Source organism: Micropterus salmoides, unplaced genomic scaffold (genome assembly GCF_014851395.1).
Source record: "Micropterus salmoides isolate LMB-PRFRI ecotype aquatic unplaced genomic scaffold, ASM1485139v1 Ms_hic_scaffold_20, whole genome shotgun sequence".
NCBI lineage: Eukaryota > Metazoa > Chordata > Actinopteri > Centrarchiformes > Centrarchidae > Micropterus > Micropterus salmoides.
Window position 1 is genome coordinate 21,267,026 of NW_024041151.1, and position 17,878 is coordinate 21,284,903.

At 40.4% G+C, this 17,878-nt stretch overlaps 1 protein-coding gene across 3 annotated transcripts; it reads left to right on the plus strand.

Moving 5' to 3' along the window:
- Nucleotides 1-605: 605 nt before the first annotated feature.
- slc26a1 (solute carrier family 26 member 1) lies at nt 606-16,903 on the plus strand. 3 transcript variants are annotated; one of them, XM_038734441.1, is made up of 8 exons: nt 606-732; nt 11,090-11,573; nt 12,037-12,243; nt 12,760-13,006; nt 13,427-13,658; nt 14,100-14,283; nt 15,149-15,436; nt 15,645-16,903. In XM_038734441.1, exons 1-8 carry the CDS (start codon nt 659-661, stop codon nt 16,224-16,226), a joined length of 2,298 nt encoding a protein of 765 aa, XP_038590369.1. In that variant the 5' UTR covers nt 606-658; the 3' UTR covers nt 16,227-16,903. The 3 variants fall into 3 exon arrangements, with proteins under 3 accessions (XP_038590369.1, XP_038590370.1, XP_038590371.1); XM_038734442.1 differs by lacking the exon at nt 606-732 and adding an exon at nt 4,385-4,578; XM_038734443.1 differs by lacking the exon at nt 606-732 and adding an exon at nt 8,312-9,099.
- Nucleotides 16,904-17,878: the final 975 nt, after the last annotated feature.

Below are 17,878 nucleotides of genomic sequence, written 5' to 3' on the forward strand. Positions count from 1 at the left end.
TACAGAAAATCAATACAATCCACCTGAAATACACACTTTTATGTAGGTTCACTCTTTAAAAAGAAAAATACTGAGTAAGTTTTTTCAGGTAATTTCCGAAGAAGAAAGTACTCAGGAATTGCAAAATGTGCATCTTGTTTTGTCTTCACATATGTGGTCACTGTAAATGTGTGCAATTGATATTTCAAGCATTTGTGTTAAAAAAATAGTTTCCCTACTTTGTAGCCCACACAACATCTCGACAACATTAATCATGGGCCAATTTTCACAAAGATAAACACACAAAGACGCTTGAAACATCATGACCAGCACTAACTATTGCAGGTGTTAACAGTGGGTACATTACGTTACCATGCTGTAAATGCATCCACATTACCAAAATCACAAAACACACACACACACACACACACACACACACACACACACACACACACCACCATGTGTGGTTACCACGGTAATCATCATCCATTACCACCAGTCCCCCCTCCCTTCCCTCCTCCCTTCCTCCGTTCTCCCCTCCCCCTCTGTCTAGCTTCAATCCAGACAGAAATAAGACAGGGGGGTGCTGCTCCCATCATGCTTTGCAGACGGAAGCAGGAAGAAGGCTGAAGCAGTCAGCGAGTGGACGGCAGTATAGAGGAAAACAGACTGATGGTGGATGCAGAAGCACCAGTCAGGAAGGCATGGCCGATGTTACTTCCTATTTGCAGTTGAGTTGCTCCTTCTCTCTGGGTGAGTCCTCCCTCATTTGGCTTGCATTTCACCAGAAAAACAAAATAAGTCCAAAAATCCCGATGTGATTAAGCTGACATGCAGACAGATGGATTCTGCTGGTGGATTTAAAGGGGCAGCGCATCCTCTCAGGTTGAGCACGCTTTTGCTTTGCAACAAAGGTGACAGGACAGGCGGAAACTCCCAGCATCTTTCAATTGTTTGGTGTTGTCAGTGACATTCCACTCTCCCTGGCATGGGAATTGTCATGTTAACTACGCACACATACCAAAATGCAGCATCCTCTCCCTTGATGTATCTGTGGTGGGTTACAAATGTGACTCATATATTAACTGTGACTCAAATCTTAACCGTGACTGTACTAAACTGCCATGTCTTCACACACACAATGATGCCATTCAGACTAGCATGTAATACACACACACTCTTTTGTTTCAGACAGTGAATGAAAAACAAATCAGACTGAGTCTTTTCTTTTCTTATTTCTTATTAGTGACAAACATGATATCACTAGCATTTATCCCATAAATGAGAAGTTACAAAGCACTATGCTGATTCACTTTAAGATCTGTTGTCACTGACTGGTAAACACATGCAAGAATACACGAGAGCAGCCTTCATGGAAGCCTTTAGGTGTGTTTGACTTTATGTGGCGCTTCGCAGGTCTGACTTAACGTGATGTCTGCTGCAAAAAGGTCACCATGTCACATGACATTAAAACCTTGCAGGAGCAAGGTGACTGCAGTTTTCTGAGTCTGGACACTGCAGTTGCTTTTCTCCGGCTGCACCAAGTGGGAACCACCTTTTACCTGATCTTGCGGCATTTGCCAATTGTTCTAAGCTCACATACTCTACGGGAAGTAGAGCGTTATTATGGATACAATTAAAGTCAGAGAGAGTTGGGGACACTTTTTACATGATTTATCATCATTTCCATTCAGTCACATGAGGCTGATAATTCCTGAGCGTCACTTTTGATATGAGTTACATAATTTAAATTTCCCTTGAAACATTTGGCCTACTAAATCATTTCCAGTGTTCAAAAGACACAATAATCATATTCTGGGTTGTTCAATAATGAATTCACACTCACAATCTCAATAAATACAGATTCAAACAATAAATAAAGAATATAAATGCAGTCTGCCAGTAGAAATAATTCCTGCCTCTGAGCAGGAGACAGTACACAGTAAATACAGAATGCAGGTTGTTATTCACGGTTGCCCATTCATGCTGGCTCCCACAGGTCTCCTTTAATACATTTTCAAAAGTAAAATACTATACATACTATGTCTGAAAAAGTTATGTTAAATATTTACTGAGAGATGTCAGTCCATATTGGCCAGTCTGTCCCGCTAATCAATGTTTTAATAGTCAATAGTCAATGTGAATCCATTGCTTTCCATCTGGCATTAGTCCACACTAATATTAGCCCTAATCAAACCTTAACAAGACAGAATACTGTTTTATTTGTGAATCCGCTGAATTGTTGAATCTCAATAAGATGTTGAAATCTTACAAATAGGCCTACAACAATCTGACATTAGCCAAATAAAGTGTATAAATATATTATACAATATATTATTATCATACTAAAATACATAAGTATTATACTAACATTGAACTTTTTATTTATTGTTATAATGTTTTAGGCCCACTAATACAATAATTTATGGTAGTCCCTGCTCCAGGTGGATAGAGCCCCCAGCCAAAACCTTCCACCCACTGCAGGTGTCCATCTGCCTCCTGTCCCCACTGTCCTCTTTTTTGAAAACTAAAATATGGTCACACTACATTAACCTACTGTTATTTGCAGACATCAGACTTTGAGAAGAGAGAACACAATTGTTTGCCTGACTGTTGTACCCGGGTTTTTTTCTCTTCTTGTGCCCAGAAGGACAGTCCCTCTTCATCCTCTCATCAAAGTTGTAAAAACTGGCTTCCACCTTTGACTCGTTTTGTTTTTTGAAAACTTTCACAATGTTCACAATGTTCACAACGTTCACCTGTAGTTTTATTTTGAAAGTGTAACCAGACGTTGCAGATGTTTTGTAGCTAAAATGACTGCAGTGCCCTATATGTCCAAAAAACCTTACCATTTTACTGGGGCACAGCTCATGAAGACAGGTGCACGTGCCTCAGTGAAAAGGGTCTAGCGACGCCAATGCCGAGGAGCCATTGTTTTCCTTTCTTAATCAACTTGCAGAGACTTGTTTGAAGCTTTCTGTAAACAAGTAATCCACAGTGAACATCCTGTACGCACGTTATTTTGTGGTAATTTAAAATTATTTGAAAGATCTTTTAAACCAGTCTGAACTCTCAGACAGACCTTTCTCAAGCAAGGTGCAAGTCTTCACTGGTGGATAGTATAATGAAATAAACAGCAAACAGCAGCTGCCTGGAAAAGACAAAAAGTCAAATCACTTCTAAGCAGTGGTAGGGTGCTTTTATATCACATGATTAAAAGGCGGAGAACATTGATTAGAAAAGGTTTACAGAAACAGCTTTAATCAAGTTGTCAGGGCTGTTCAGGGTTGACACTGAAACAAAATGTATTTTTTGGTCCCAAAAGGTCCTCAGTGTGACTCCTGTCGTATTAAGCAGTTAATCAGGTGTCTGTGTTTCTCTCATTGAAAGAAAACCTTGTTTCGGTGGACCGTTTTTATCTGCTGGCAGGAGTGTTGAACACAAATGCAGAGTACTTCTTGTGTTCTCTTTATGGAAGAGGTTCTTTTACCTTATGTGTTGTATACATCAAAGCTACACAGGCTCATTACTTAGCTCCTGTGTCTTTTATCTGCCTGAAAAAGTCAGACTGGATTTATGAGACCCATATAAGACAATGCAGACTGGGCTAGTAAATTTGTTTTATTTAACAAGATTTGTTTGTAGATGTTTGCTTACTTTTTCTCTAGCAAGGTACAAGTACTATGCCAGGAGATATTCGTACAATGATGAAATAAAATGGAAACAAAAATGGTAGGCATACAAAGTACATTTTCTACTAATAAGGCTATACAACTTTTTAAATCTAAAGTTCAATTAAGTGTGTATTAAAGCAGCTGAATGAAAAAATGCAGCAGTGTGTTTAGTTTTTCACTTTAAAGCATTTATTTACAACATCAAACACCCTTTCAAAATATGTGAGAGTATTAATTAGTACTTCAGATTTTAGGCGCTTGGCTCATGCTTCTGATTATGAGCTCTTTACCTGTGTGCTATTTTCAGCCTGCATGCGTCTTAGTTTATATCTGACCTGGCAGGTACAAATCATTGTTAGTTGCACTGTTTATAAACACACAATACTTGTAGGGTGTTTATTGCGCTGTAACACAGATAACAGCAGTGCTTCTTTGCTTGTTGCACCTCAGGCAGACCTTATCTTCTGTTTGCTATATAATCCACTCTTTCTGCAGGTTTTTAAACATACACCTCTTTCCCATAGTTGCCTCTTCTACACACACAAACACACACACACACACACACACACACACACACACACACACACACACACACACACACACACATTTTTCAGTTGGTGCAAAATATGACAAGCCCCACCCACTCTTGGTGAACAAGCCAATAGGGAACAGTGTGAGGGTGAGCAAAGGGCCGCTCTTATCTTACTATTTATCCAGCAGTGATGATCACACTCACATCTCCTGCTGTCTGACAGCTCGGATGACATCAGAGACGGAGAGAGACATACAGAGAGTGTAAGAGCAAGCGAGAGAGACAGACAGGCAGAGAATGAGAAGAAGTTAAGGCAATCAACACAGAGTTTATTCTAATACATCACATCAGAGACTTGTGTTCCTGTTTGTCCCTGTGGCAGTGACTCTGCAGGTGAGTACGTTACCACACATTACTGACTGGAACTGTGAGCTCCTATAATTTGGATTTAGATGTTCGAAGAAATGACCAATGACGTTTTCAAAGTTGTTTTTTATTCCACCTGGAAAGCATCTGAAGAATAGTTACAATATGACCAGAGAATCTTTATTAAATCTGCAGTCCCATTAACATTTTGCATTCACCATCTACAGTGTATCTACAATCATTGTCTTTATGTGAGTATTGTATTAACTACATTTGGACAGGGAAGAATTACAAGGTATCCCACAGTTCTGCTGTAGTTTGATTTGGATTTGCAATCTGCGGGAAAATTTTCTGTTAAAGAAAAGGTGGTTTCCACTCCAGTTTGGAGAGCGTTACTGAATTGGAGAGGTGTCGGTTGGTCCGCATGAGACCTTTCCCAATCACCATGGGGAACTAAGTAACAAGCAAGTTTTGTATTTTTCTTGAATCATTTTCAACCTGAATCAACATGTTCAAAATGCTTCATTAAAATCAAGCACTTGAGTAGAGCATTTTTTTGTAGAAATCATTGTTTGCAGCCCTGACTGTTACCTTTATGAATTTCTTTAATGTCAAATTTATTGAAAATCATCTCTTGACTGTTGGCTTTGCAGGGTTAGTTAAACATGAAGGTTTGGACAATGATTTGCATCTTTTTAAAACAACCTGTTCTCTAAATCAACATCAGCTACAAAGGATTCAAAAAATTTGAATATCACATATCTTGATACTTTTGACCAACACTTGCCTGCCTATAGTAAATAACAATTAATTATATTTCTGTAGTTAATTCATATTTATATCAAGACAAAATAAAGAAAAAAAGGTTGGACCGGTAGATTGAAAACAGGGTGATATTGTTGCTGTGATATTAAGGACCTGACATGATTTGATGTGAGTAGAGAAAAAATCCCACCAAATATCGGCTAGATGTTGTTGGCTGTGAAGTCAGTTATTTTCGCCCCTTTAGTCTCCTAATATAACTGGATCAAAAAGATTTCAAATATACATGAAGGCAAAGGAAGGAAGCTTTCAGGTCACTTCTAAGCAGTGGTGGGTGCTTTTATATCACATGATTAAAGGCGGAGAACATTGATTAGAAATGGTTTACTGAAAACCGCTTTAATTAAGTTGTCAGGGCTGTTCAGGGTTGACACTGAAACAAATTTTATTTTTTTGGTCCCAGAAGGTCCTCATTGTGACTCCTGTCGTATTAAGCAGTTAATCAGGTGTCTGTCTTTCTCTCATTGAAAGAAAACTTTGTTTCAGTGGACCGTTTTTATCTGCTGGCAGGAGTGTTGAACACAAATGTAAAGTAGTTCTTGTATTCTCTTTTTAGAAGGTGTTCTTTTATTTTGTGTGCTACACTGTAAACTACACAGGTCGTTACTTATCTCAAGGATTTGTAAGACCCTTATGAACACTGACTGGGCTCTGTATTGTTTTTTAAAGGGTAATTTCCATGCAATGTTAACATTTAATGTCCTGCTAATTAAAACAGCCTAGAAACAGTGAGTAGAAAAATCAACAAAGAAGAAGAAAAGCATGATGAAACTTAAATCTGAACTGCAAAACAACAAACATGATGAAAGTAAACATTTAAAAAGCATTCCTCTATTCTTTATCCCCGTCATATCAGTCCTTGAGAGTTGCCAGCGCTGCCACAGGAAGTCTAAATCACAGCACATACCAGTGTTGTTGTGATGGCAGAGGCCGATAACACATGATTTAGAGTGTTTAATGGGGTCTGAGACATGGTGTGTAAGTTGAATAGGTAGTGTCAGTTAAGGGTTTAAATGCCAATTGACCAGTTTAATGGTATCATATTCTGTGGAAACCTACTGAAACATCATGTAATGCTTAAACTCCATTACAACTGTAGGATACATTATGGCCTTCAAATTTAATTCACATAAAAACCACAAATGCATGGCTAATTTAACACTTAAATAAACAGTATTGAGATTTTATGTCAGCGAATGTTGACATCATCAGTATGCAAAGATTATAGGTATTAATAGCAGAGCACAGTTATAGAGAAATGACAATGGCCACTTACTGTATTTGCAGGGTAACAAGACCAAGCTATAAAAAACTACTTTGTATGATGTGTTGTCACAGCACACTGGAATGCAAACATGTTTATAGTTGTTCTGAACTGCCACACTTGAAGGCTCGGTGAAAAGCAAGATATGATAATCATTTAAATATGGTGATAAAAGACCACATTTTCAGGCAGAGTCTGTGCTAGTGGGCCTGTGAGGCTGTCAATGCTTTAAGTTACAACGAGCTAATATGCTCAAAATGACATCATATTCATATTAACGTGCTGATGTTTATGTATATTAATTATCATGTTCACCATCTTAGTTTAGAGTGTTAGCATGCTAACATTTGTTAATTAGCACAAAACACAAAGCACAGCTGAGGCTGATGGGATTGTCATTAGTTTTGCACGTATTTGGCCATCAACCAAAGTACCCGACAAATTTAAATGTTGACCTGATGATTCACCCCTAGAGGGACATATCTATGCCAGACAGGAGCCATGAATGTGTGTGCAAAATGTCATGGCAATCCATCCTATAGTTGCTGAGATATTTCAGCCTGGAATCACTCACTAAAAGGCTGACATCGCCATTTCAGTTTTCCATAAGCAGCACCAGGATTGATTCCATGCAGTTCCGTGGTTTTGGGCTCTCTTGCTGTCCATATATAAACATATTCTTAGTCTTCCCATTGCTCTGACATACTTTTATAATAACCCTGTCCTCAACCCACATATCAGACCACAACACACAGCACCAGCGTCAGGGAAATGCACAGACCTTTTGAGGGGCTTTTGCTCCAACCTGCCCACAACCTGATTTTAGAATCGGAATCAGAAGGAGCTTTATTGCCAAGTAGTGTTTTACACATACAAGGAATTTGCTGTGGTGATAAGGTGCTACACGTAGACAAACATACAGTCGACATAAATAAAGTACAGGTCCAGAAGAGAAGGAAGATTGCAGCCAATCACCTTCTCTGCAGAGCGAATGATACGCTGCAGCCTGGCCTTGTCCCTGGCAGTGGCAGCAGCGTACCAAATGGTGATGGAGGAGGTGAGGATGGACTCAATGATGGCGGTGTAGAAGTGCACCATCATTGTCTTTTGCAGGCTGAACTTCTTCAGCTGCCGCAGGAAGGACATCCTCTGCTGGGCCTTCTTGGTGAGGGAGGTGATGTTCTGAGAGATGATGGTGCCCAGGAAGCAGAAGGAGTCCACAGTGGTGCCTGGGGAGGGTGGGGCTGGGCTCTTTCTGAAGTCCATGACCATCTCCACGGTCTTCAGAGCGTTGAGCTCCAGACTGTTCTGGCTGCACCAGATCACCAGATGGTCGAGATGAGCCCAATGAGGGTGGTGTCGTCCGCAAAATTCAGGAGCATGACAGACTGGTGACTGGAGGTGCACCTGTTGGTGTACAGGGAGAAGAGAAGGGGGAAAGAACACAGCCTTGAGGGGAACCGGTGCTGATGGTCCTGGAGTCAGAGACATGTTTTCCCAGCCTCACGTGCTGCTTCCTGTCCATGAGGAAGTCAGTGATCCACCTGCAGGTGGAGTCAGGCACGCTCAGCTGGGAGAGCTTGCCCTGCAACAGGGCCGGGATGATGGTGTTAAAAGCAGAGCTGAAATCCACAAACAGGATCCTGGCGTAGGTTCCTGGGGAGTCCAGGTGCTGGAGGATGTAGTGAAGGGCCATGTTTACTGCATCATCTGCAGACCTGTTGGCTCTGTAGTCGAACTGCAGGGGGTCCAGGAGTGAGTCTGTGATTGATTTAAGGTGGGTGCACCTGGATGGTAGGTGCACCTGGATGATGTAAATATGGTAATATACATTTTAAGAATTAAGATCAATAAAATTGCACATGTTAACACAGAATTGCAGACATAGTTTCTTGTAACTAGTTTAAGCAGCAGTTCGATTTTGCGTCTTGACCATAACACTGACGCTTATGAGTTTGATTGTAAAAGACAGTAATCACACTGTTTCAACATGTCACTAGGATGCTTCAGTACTTGTTATAGACAGCAGCTGTGACGGTTTGGGGTTTTTGTATTTTCCTGTTTCCTGTGCTTCCTGTTTTATTTTGAAGGCTCCCGTCTGTCATTGTTTTCTTGCCTAGCTTTGTTTCCTGTCTGTGTCTTCCCTTCGATTACCTGGAGCGTCTGACCTGTTTGTACCCTCCCTGTTCGTGTGTTTGTCTGTATTTATTGTCCTCATTTCTGTTCAATCTTTGTCAGCTGTGATCATGTAATGGCATGTGTTTCCCTGCTCTGTTCATCTGCCTGCAGCCTTTCATTCACTGTCTGTATGTTCGTGGAGTCATACTCATCCCTGTTTGGATATTTGTTTGTTCTGTGTTTTTTGGATTTGGACTTTACATTTGCTTTTTGGATTTTTGTTTCTGTTTGGAGTCACAGTTTTAAGTTGGATTATGACATTTTGAGTTCTGGGCATTTCCAAAGTAAGTTGTGTGAAATGTGTTCTTTTAATAACTCAAGAAAACCAATCCTGCAGAGTAAAGTGTCTGTATTTGGGTAGACCTGTAAAAACCTGTTAAACCTGCCTAAACGCACTGCTGACCGTGACAGCAGCAGCTATGTAAAGCATTTAGAACTTGAGTAAACATTTTTGAAACCAAAAATGTGAAAACCACAATATTCAAACTTCAAACACCTTTAACTCATTATAAGTAAATATTGCATACATAAAGTAAAATCATCATTTAAAAGTAGATTGTGCACATTTGTACTGTTGAACATATCCCATATCTCCATGAATGAATACCACAGAATGTCTGGATTTCCAAAATAAACATTTCTGTCCATGATATTTTCACAGCCAATAATATAAAGACATTACCTGGTAAAATACTGTCATTCTTTTCAGTCCAATAATTCCTTTAACAAAGCATTTGTCACAAAGACACTTCATAGACATACATATATATTGTAAAGAATACCACTGTCCACAGTATGTTTCTTTTTATCCCACTCGTACTGGCATGGCCCTTTATAGTAACTCTCTCATATTCTCTCGCAGCCTTGTGGTTGCGCCTCATCTTGAATTATTACATTTAGAATTATCAATACTATTGTCTCAGCATTTTCTATTCAGATTTGCTTGGGCATGGTAGAACTATTATTTAAAACAGCATATACCTTATTTATACCATAAATAGAAACACAATTCTAATAATTTCGATTCTGAACTTCCAACTGAATTGTCAACGTTCATTTCGCACTGCAAAAACTTCATTGAGACAACTGAACACTTTAGTGTAGCCAAATGAATTTTCATGGACGCTGGCAGTGGCTTGACTGAATGCTTCCCGGTGAAAAATATGTCACTGACTAACCGGTGCTTTGGGAAAAGGGGCTAATTAACTGTCCATTAACTTTACCAAGAAAGACACTACACAGTCCGTAGTTACACAAACTATTCATTGAAGTTTAACACAATTGTTGAATAAACTGTTAAATCATTGGATTCTTTTGGAAATAACTCATTCGCCATAACACTTCAGTTGTAATCCTGACTAAATATTCACACAAAAGGGCAGATTCAGAAGTTTATATTTTCAGAAGTACACTCTTCCGTCATAAACTAGGGACCATTCAGATGCAACATTTAATCTTTCTGGTTCAATCTGGTTCGGAATCCATAAAAGATTGAGAACATGTATTTTGCTGAAATTAAAGTTTGACCCTGTATTTGGGTGGAGTTTACAAGTTTACATTTTGACAGAATGTAGTCCTGCCTGTTTAAAAACTTGATTCCTATTTTAGTAATTTATAGAAGAAAGAGCTTAAAGGTAACCTGAACAGTTTTTGTCAGCTAAGAACAATGTGAGCCCCTATAATGTTTTCATAGCAGAAACTCAACACACATTGCTGCTGGAAAGAAGAAAACTGCAAGCTAGTAACTATTGTTGTAAACAATGTAGGATTTAAAATATTAGATTGTAAATATATATTTAAAATTTGGCTTTTGTTCAGGGTGTTTATTAGACCTCAAGGATGCACACAATGTGTTTTGGCAAGTTTGTTTGCAAGGAAACTCCACAGGGCACCTTTAATCTGAGTATCAGTCATGACTTCATGTTATTCTGCTCCCCTTTCACATCTTAAAATGAGTACCTTACCCAGGCCATAATCCTTTGTGTATGGGGTCAATGTCTGCAGGTGTTGTGTTGTGTTCTCCCAAACTGCACTGCAGGTCTCTCAGAAGATGACAAAAAATACAAATAGCACTGTTCCTACTGATTAAAGTGGTCTTGTAATGAGTAGTGCCCCATTATTTAAATATAACACAGCAAACATGCTTAGTGTGAAAGTGACCTAACAGGAAGATACAATATCTTATCTACTGAGTGAAGTCATCGCCACTGATATTCATTGTTTCCGTTTCCCTGTCTGTCCTCTCTCCCTCGTTTTTCCTTGATGATTGCCCAGGAGCACTGCTGATTGCATTATCCACTCCCCCTACCTCTTCCTCTCACCGTGCTGCTTCCTTGTCCTACCTGAGACCATGGAGGAGGCCACCAAGGTTACAGAAACCCCATGGGCCCCCCCCCCTCTCCTGGAACGGCAGGTTCGCCAGCGACAGCCCACAGTTTCAGTCCTCAAATCCAAGCTGAAGCAGAGTGTGACCTGCTCCGTGCCCAAAGTCCGATCCACCCTGACTGGGTTCTTCCCTGTGGTACACTGGCTGCCTAAATACAAGCTCCGAGAATACATCTGGGGCGATGCTATGTCCGGGGTGATCGTTGGTATTGTCTTGATACCGCAGGCCATCGCCTACTGCCTGCTGGCAGGAGTGCAGCCCATCTATGGTTTATACACCTCATTTTACGCCAACATCATATACTTCCTCATGGGGACGTCGAGACATGTCTCTGTGGGGATCTTCAGCCTCATGAGCCTTATGGTTGGACAGGTAATGGATCGCAAGTGGCAAGCAATGGTCATACATTTTGGGTCTTTAATGAAATGTTGAGGGATAAAAATAAATCCATCAAAAGGATGAAGATTAATTAAACGTATAATTTATGATTACCATAAAAGGATATTCGACACTTATTCAGCATGCATTGGAAGGACATTTCCATTTTCAACATTCACATAAATATTAGTATGTAAGTCAGACTCTGTGACAGACAGTTGTGCAGAAAGGTCTTCATTTACATTGTTGTAATTCCTGCCAATAGTGGTCATTAAGCTATTAAGGTAATTGATTGTTTAATGTCGCTGAGGATTGTAATATTTTGCAGCTGTATTTCTAAGGTTTTATGATTTACATTTACTCATTTGGAATACGTATGTCTTAGGTATGTCTTATGTCTTAGGTTTTATGATTGATTAATTAAGATTTGTTGCTTGTTGTTTGTACTTTCCCGCAGGTGGTGGATAAGGAGATGTTCCTGGCGGGTTTTGACCTCAATGAAGATTCCAAAACATCTGGACCGGATGTGTTTAATGCCACATTGGACACTAATCTCACAGCGGGTAAACTTCACAGTGTGGAGCTAATGGGTCTGCAGTGCGGGAGGGAGTGTTACTCCATTAGCGTTGCTGCTGCCCTCACATTCCTGGCAGGCCTCTACCAGGTAAAGAAACAGTCTGCCCCACAGCTATATTGTATGATATAATACACTGTATTTCTGAATTAAAGGCACCCTGTGCAGCTTTTGTCCAGTAGTGGTGCTAGTGGTGTTAGTATCTAGTGCACACAAGAGGATCCACACGTATGTGTGCGGACCTGGGTGATACACGGTGCTGCAGATACTTTCATGTCAATCTATTGATTAACAATCAATAGTTTTTGTGGTGGTAAGACTGCTAGCAAGCAAACCACAATGTAGGTTTCAAAAATCAGTTATACAGCCATGCTTGCAGCTCTTTGAGGCTGTACGTAGGCACAGTGTTGCTTTGAGTTAACTGCTAACATGGCCACACTGACAATTTTAACACGCTCATGTATAGTAGGTAAAATGTTTACCATGGCCAACATCTTTTTTTACCATGACGATGTTAATCATATGATATTTCATTTGATAAGTGACTCGCTTTTAACATCCCAATCTATCTTGCTCTCCTGCTCTACTTCCTGATCCCCTCACCAGGTGCTCATGGCTGTGTTTCGGCTAGGCTTCGTCTCTGTGTACCTTTCTGCTCCTATGCTAGATGGTTTTGCCACAGGAGCCTCTTTCACCATTCTGACCGTGCAGGCTAAATACCTTTTGGGTCTAAAGATTCCCCGTCACCAGGGCTATGGCACAGTTGTTGTTACCTGGATCAACATTTTCGCAAACATTCAGAAGACCAACTTGTGTGACCTCATCACTAGCGCCATCTGTATCTCTATTTTAGGTAAAGACCAATATTTAACATATTCCCCATCAGATTCTCATTCACACTGAATGAATTAATGATATAGTACACTTCCTAGAATGACATGGGGAGGGGGGGGAGTCCAAGTACTGCCCTTAAAGGTTCTGTTGCATAAAAAAGCAATACAATTGTTTTTTTAAGAAAGGTTAAATCAAGGGCAACTAGACTTGGTTGAAGATACTAGATAAGCCTCTTGGATGATAGGCGAAATGTCTCAGCCAAATCCAGTTGCCAGTGATTAACCTTCTGTGGATAACTATGACTTGGATGACTGAGAATCTTCACAGACACATTGAGTTACCTGCTGTAATTTCTTTTATGTGAGTTGTTTAGTAATGGTCTTGAGTATAAACCAAATTCTTAATTTTCTTTAGAATAACAATGAATTTTTTATCAAAGTGGCAGGGAAAGAGATCCAGGAGCGCTACAAGGATCGTCTAAAGATCCCCCTGCCAACTGAGCTGATAGTAGTGGCAGGAGCGACACTTGCCAGCCATTTCGGGGAACTTAACAGCCGTTACAGCTCCAGCATTTCCGGTCACATCCCCACAGGGTTCATTCCTCCCCAGGTGCCCAGTTTAAGTCTGATGCCACGGGTGGCACTGGATGCCATTCCTCTGGCTGTCATTAGGTAATGTACAATGTGCAAATTTAACACCATATTTACTTGGCATCAACATGTCTCTTATCTGGGTCATTACAGTTGCAATTTAGTTGCTGGATTACCGTCAAGCAGTGATGCATGCCCTCATAGTCCAGAATGAGTTCTGATTGCACTTTCCATATAAAATACTCACAACTAGACATTTCCTCCTGTATCATTTATGTCATGAAAAAAAAGGAAAGTAACTCATCTGAATGTTGGTAAACACTTATCAAGTAGCATTTTAATACTTTTTAAAAAGCCGATTAAAGAGATATCCTTGCAAGACAACTGAATCTTAATTTTAGAAGATTTATGGATGCAGAAATAAAGCTATCTTCTAATAATCACCCAATATGCATGTTTAAATAAGGTCTGAAAAGCTCTCTTGCAGCCTCCATTTGGTAAAGATGTCATTTTATGTTGTAGTTTTGCCTTCACGGTGTCTCTGTCTGAGATGTTTGCTAAGAAAAATGGCTACACAGTTCGTCCCAACCAAGAGATGCTGGCCATTGGCTTCTGTAACATCATCCCATCCTTCTTCCACTGTATGACGACCAGCGCAGCACTGGCAAAAACCTTGGTGAAGGACTCAACAGGCTGCCAGACTCAGGTGAATTTCATACTTTTGAAAATGTTAATTTTTTCATGATTGGTCCAATCGTTTTCTTTGTTTTGAGGATTCATATGGATGGCATGTTTTCTTAGAAGCTTTAATGTGACACACATAGATATGGGTTGAGCTACCTACTGCTGTAAAATTATGTAATCCACTATAGATCTTTGTGGTTTCCAGTTTGCAATGCACTTATATAAAAGAATATGTGTTAACAGCTCTGTCTCATGATTATAAAGAAAAAAATGTTCTCTCTACCTTTATTTGTTTAACAAGGTTGAGTCAGAAGGTGAATTGCACAATGACTAACTAATTGGATGCTCCAGGGATTGTGCGTCAACAGAGTTTGTCATGTCAAAAACACGTTAGGGAAACAAGTTCTGCAAGGTCTTTATAAGTTGTTTGCATTATGGGCGCCTGTTACAGCATGCATTCTATGTACAAGGCTGAAGCTTACCCCAGTGGCCGGGCCCTTTGCTGCATGTCATCCCCTCTCTCTCTCCCACATTTCCTGTTGCTCTCTTCAGATTTTCTATCGAATAATGAAAAAAAGTTGTTTGCATTATAAACTTCCACAATCTTTGTCCTGTCAGAAATGCTTCGGGGTAAAAAGTTCTGCAAAAGTCTAATACTGATTTTACATTTTGGAGGTTATAGCAAATTCTTGCTCTCTTATGTGAGGAAATAATTTCTAGGAACATCAGTGAAGTCTGTCCTGAGGCCTGAGCCCCAGCATTCAGAGCAGCAAAACATACTTTATTTTATCTGTTCATGTTAACTTTATGGAAGGTGTTCACTATAAAACCTCTCTTTCCTTCTTCCTATGTATTCGTTTCCCTCCATTTCTCTGCTCCTTCGTCAGCTATCGAGTCTGATCAGCGCCCTGGTCGTCCTTCTCGTTCTCCTCTTCTTTGCACCGTTCTTCTATGCTCTCCAGAAGTGTGTTCTTGCCTGTATCATCATTGTCAGCCTTCGGGGGGCACTGAGGAAGTTCAAGGACATCCCGGAGAAGTGGCGTACCAGCCGGAATGACGCCATTGTTTGGCTGGTCACCATGTCAGCCACGGCTCTGATCAGTGTAGAGCTGGGCCTCCTGGTTGGAATAGTTTTTTCCATGATCTGCATCATCTTCAAGACCCAGAACCCTAAGGTGAGTAATGAACTTCATGCAAATACTGGTTGCTGATACAAATCTAAATATTTCCAGATTGTGAAAAGTTTTGAAAATTTATGGCAGATTTTGCAGACCAGAAGCTCCACCATATCAGCCATGACTTACGAAGACCAAATGTTTCGTTAAGACAAATACTGGGCTAAAGTAATCTTATAGTCTAATCTAATCTGATGTCTGACATCAGGTCTCTCTCCTGGGCCGTGCCAGTGACACTGATCTTTATGAGGACATGGATGAGTACAAGAACCTCATGCCACCACCTCGGGTTCACGTCTTCCGCTTCCAGGCTCCCCTGTACTACGCCAACAATGACTCATTTCTCAAATCTCTCTACAAAGCTGTCGGTGTTGAACCTTTCTTGGAGATGACTAAGAGGAGAAAGGCTGAGAAGAAGGCCAAAGACATGTCCATGAAGCAGGCAAAGGCAAATGGAGATAAAAACAACAGACAGGTTGTTATTGGACTGATCAAAAGAGAACTGGATTTCCACACGATAGTTTTAGACTGCTCTGCCATCCCGTTCATAGACTCAACAGGCATGGCCACATTTAAAGGGCTGGTCAAGGAATACAAAGAGATCAGGGTGAGTGTTCTCCTAGCCAACTGTAACACCTCAGTCATTGATACCCTGCAGAAGGGACAATTCTTTGGGAAGAATGACAAAGACATGAGCAGCCTGCTGTTTCATACAGTTCATGCTGCCGTTCTTCATGCAAATAGTCCATTTGCAGCAGCAGAAAGCATGTCAGAAAACTCTCTGGTGTAGAGCAGCTGGATGAAGAATGTACTATAGATAATGCTGTGGTGTGTTCTATTTCTTTTGCTTTTCTTTGTAAACCTGAAAGTAAAATTAGGTGTGCTGTCTTGAAATCTACAATACTGCATTAGGTAGCTTTGAGGATGCCTTTTAGGAAGCTTTGTCCATGAAAACATGGGTGTACCAAGAGGATCTAATTAAGAAGAGTATCCTATCAAGTAATTTGCTGATGGTTTGCACCCTTAAAAAAAAAAGACCATAGCGAGCATTCTTTAAAGCAGTTTTCCAGGATTTTTTAAAACTGGTGCCAACTAGAGAAAGTGAGAAGCCTTCAAAAACCAGGATCCATTGCTCACAGTCCCTTCCAAGACCCCTCTCAGGCCACTCCTTCATGTGTACAGAAGCTGTAGAGGCATACATGGCCTTAGGCCCCATCCACACTACTGTGTTTTCAAATTAAAACTGAGACCTTTTGCTACGTTTGCACCTCCCGTCCAGACTACAATGGCGAAAACGAAGACCTAAAACTGAGAATTTTGGAAATGCTGTTGACCCCCTTTTGCGTTTTAGTGAAGACGGGCCAAAACGGAGGACTTTAGAAACGATGGCGCAGCCGCTCACGCTCGGCTCTCTGATTGGGTCTCATAAGTCATGTAAAGCAGAAACACGATGCTACTGCCCAGGTTTTTGACGTGGTATTTTTATTAAAATATTCTGTACTGTGCAAATAACACTTATCTGCCTACACTTGTACTGTGCATGTTGCCGTTTACTTTGCGACGACTCCCAGTCTGTTTCCCACCACCACACTCCCTGTTACATTCAGTAACAGCCCCAGCTCGTTATTGGTGCATGCAAAAAAAAACTGGTCTGATTCTTCGTCTGTATTTAATTATTCTTTCACCAAATCTTCTGTAACTAGGGAATAGACCGTCTGCTTCATGTTTACACTGAGACGCGCATACCCAGTGTACGTGAACGGCCACTAGCTGTGTGTTTTCAGTCGTTTTAATATAGACAGTGATCAACTCCAAAATGCAGCTAAAACGCTGGTGTGGACGGAGATCATATTCTTTTTAATTCCCCGTTTGTAAAGTAAAACGGAGTAGTGTGGATGGGGCCTTACTCTACTGGGCTCATAGCCCTGAGTCTGACATTATATAATCAACTAGTTTTTATCCAAAAACACTGATATTTTAATAAGCCAGTAGGCTAGGCTAAGCTCAGAGTAATAATAATAATATGAATAATAGTAACAATATGATATGGACTCAGCACAGAGAGAGCAACGAAGTAGATAAGTAGAAGAGTGAAGATTAAGGACTGTGTGTAGATTAGAACAGAGAAGGCGGAGAAGAGCAGACAGAGAGCGATACAAACAAATGTTTCTTTTCTCATATAAGGCTGTGATTTAAAGGTTTATTTCAACCAAACCAGAGTTGGTGATAGTTGTAACAGAGGAAAGACTAACAAAGACAGTTGAGACAGTTGAGTTTTATAATGTTTCCTGTTTGAATGAAGTGTGTTTAACAATGATGTGCGAGTTATAAATATTGTTTCTTTCAACGGAGTCTGGTGACAAGCGAGAGCGATGGAATGGCTGTATCTGGTTAAACAAAAAGGATATTACTGTTTAACAAAAAAGTCTCTATAGGGTTCCT

Excerpts from the sequence above, each read along its gene's own strand:
- slc26a1 (XM_038734441.1), top strand. The coding sequence starts at position 659 with ATGCAGAAGCACCAGTCAGGAAGGCATGGCCGATGTTACTTCCTATTT. Across the intron at positions 13,659-14,099 it reads ATTCCTCTGGCTGTCATTAG|TTTTGCCTTCACGGTGTCTC; the intron begins GTAATGTACAAT and ends TTTATGTTGTAG. Across the intron at positions 15,437-15,644 it reads TCAAGACCCAGAACCCTAAG|GTCTCTCTCCTGGGCCGTGC; the intron begins GTGAGTAATGAA and ends GTCTGACATCAG.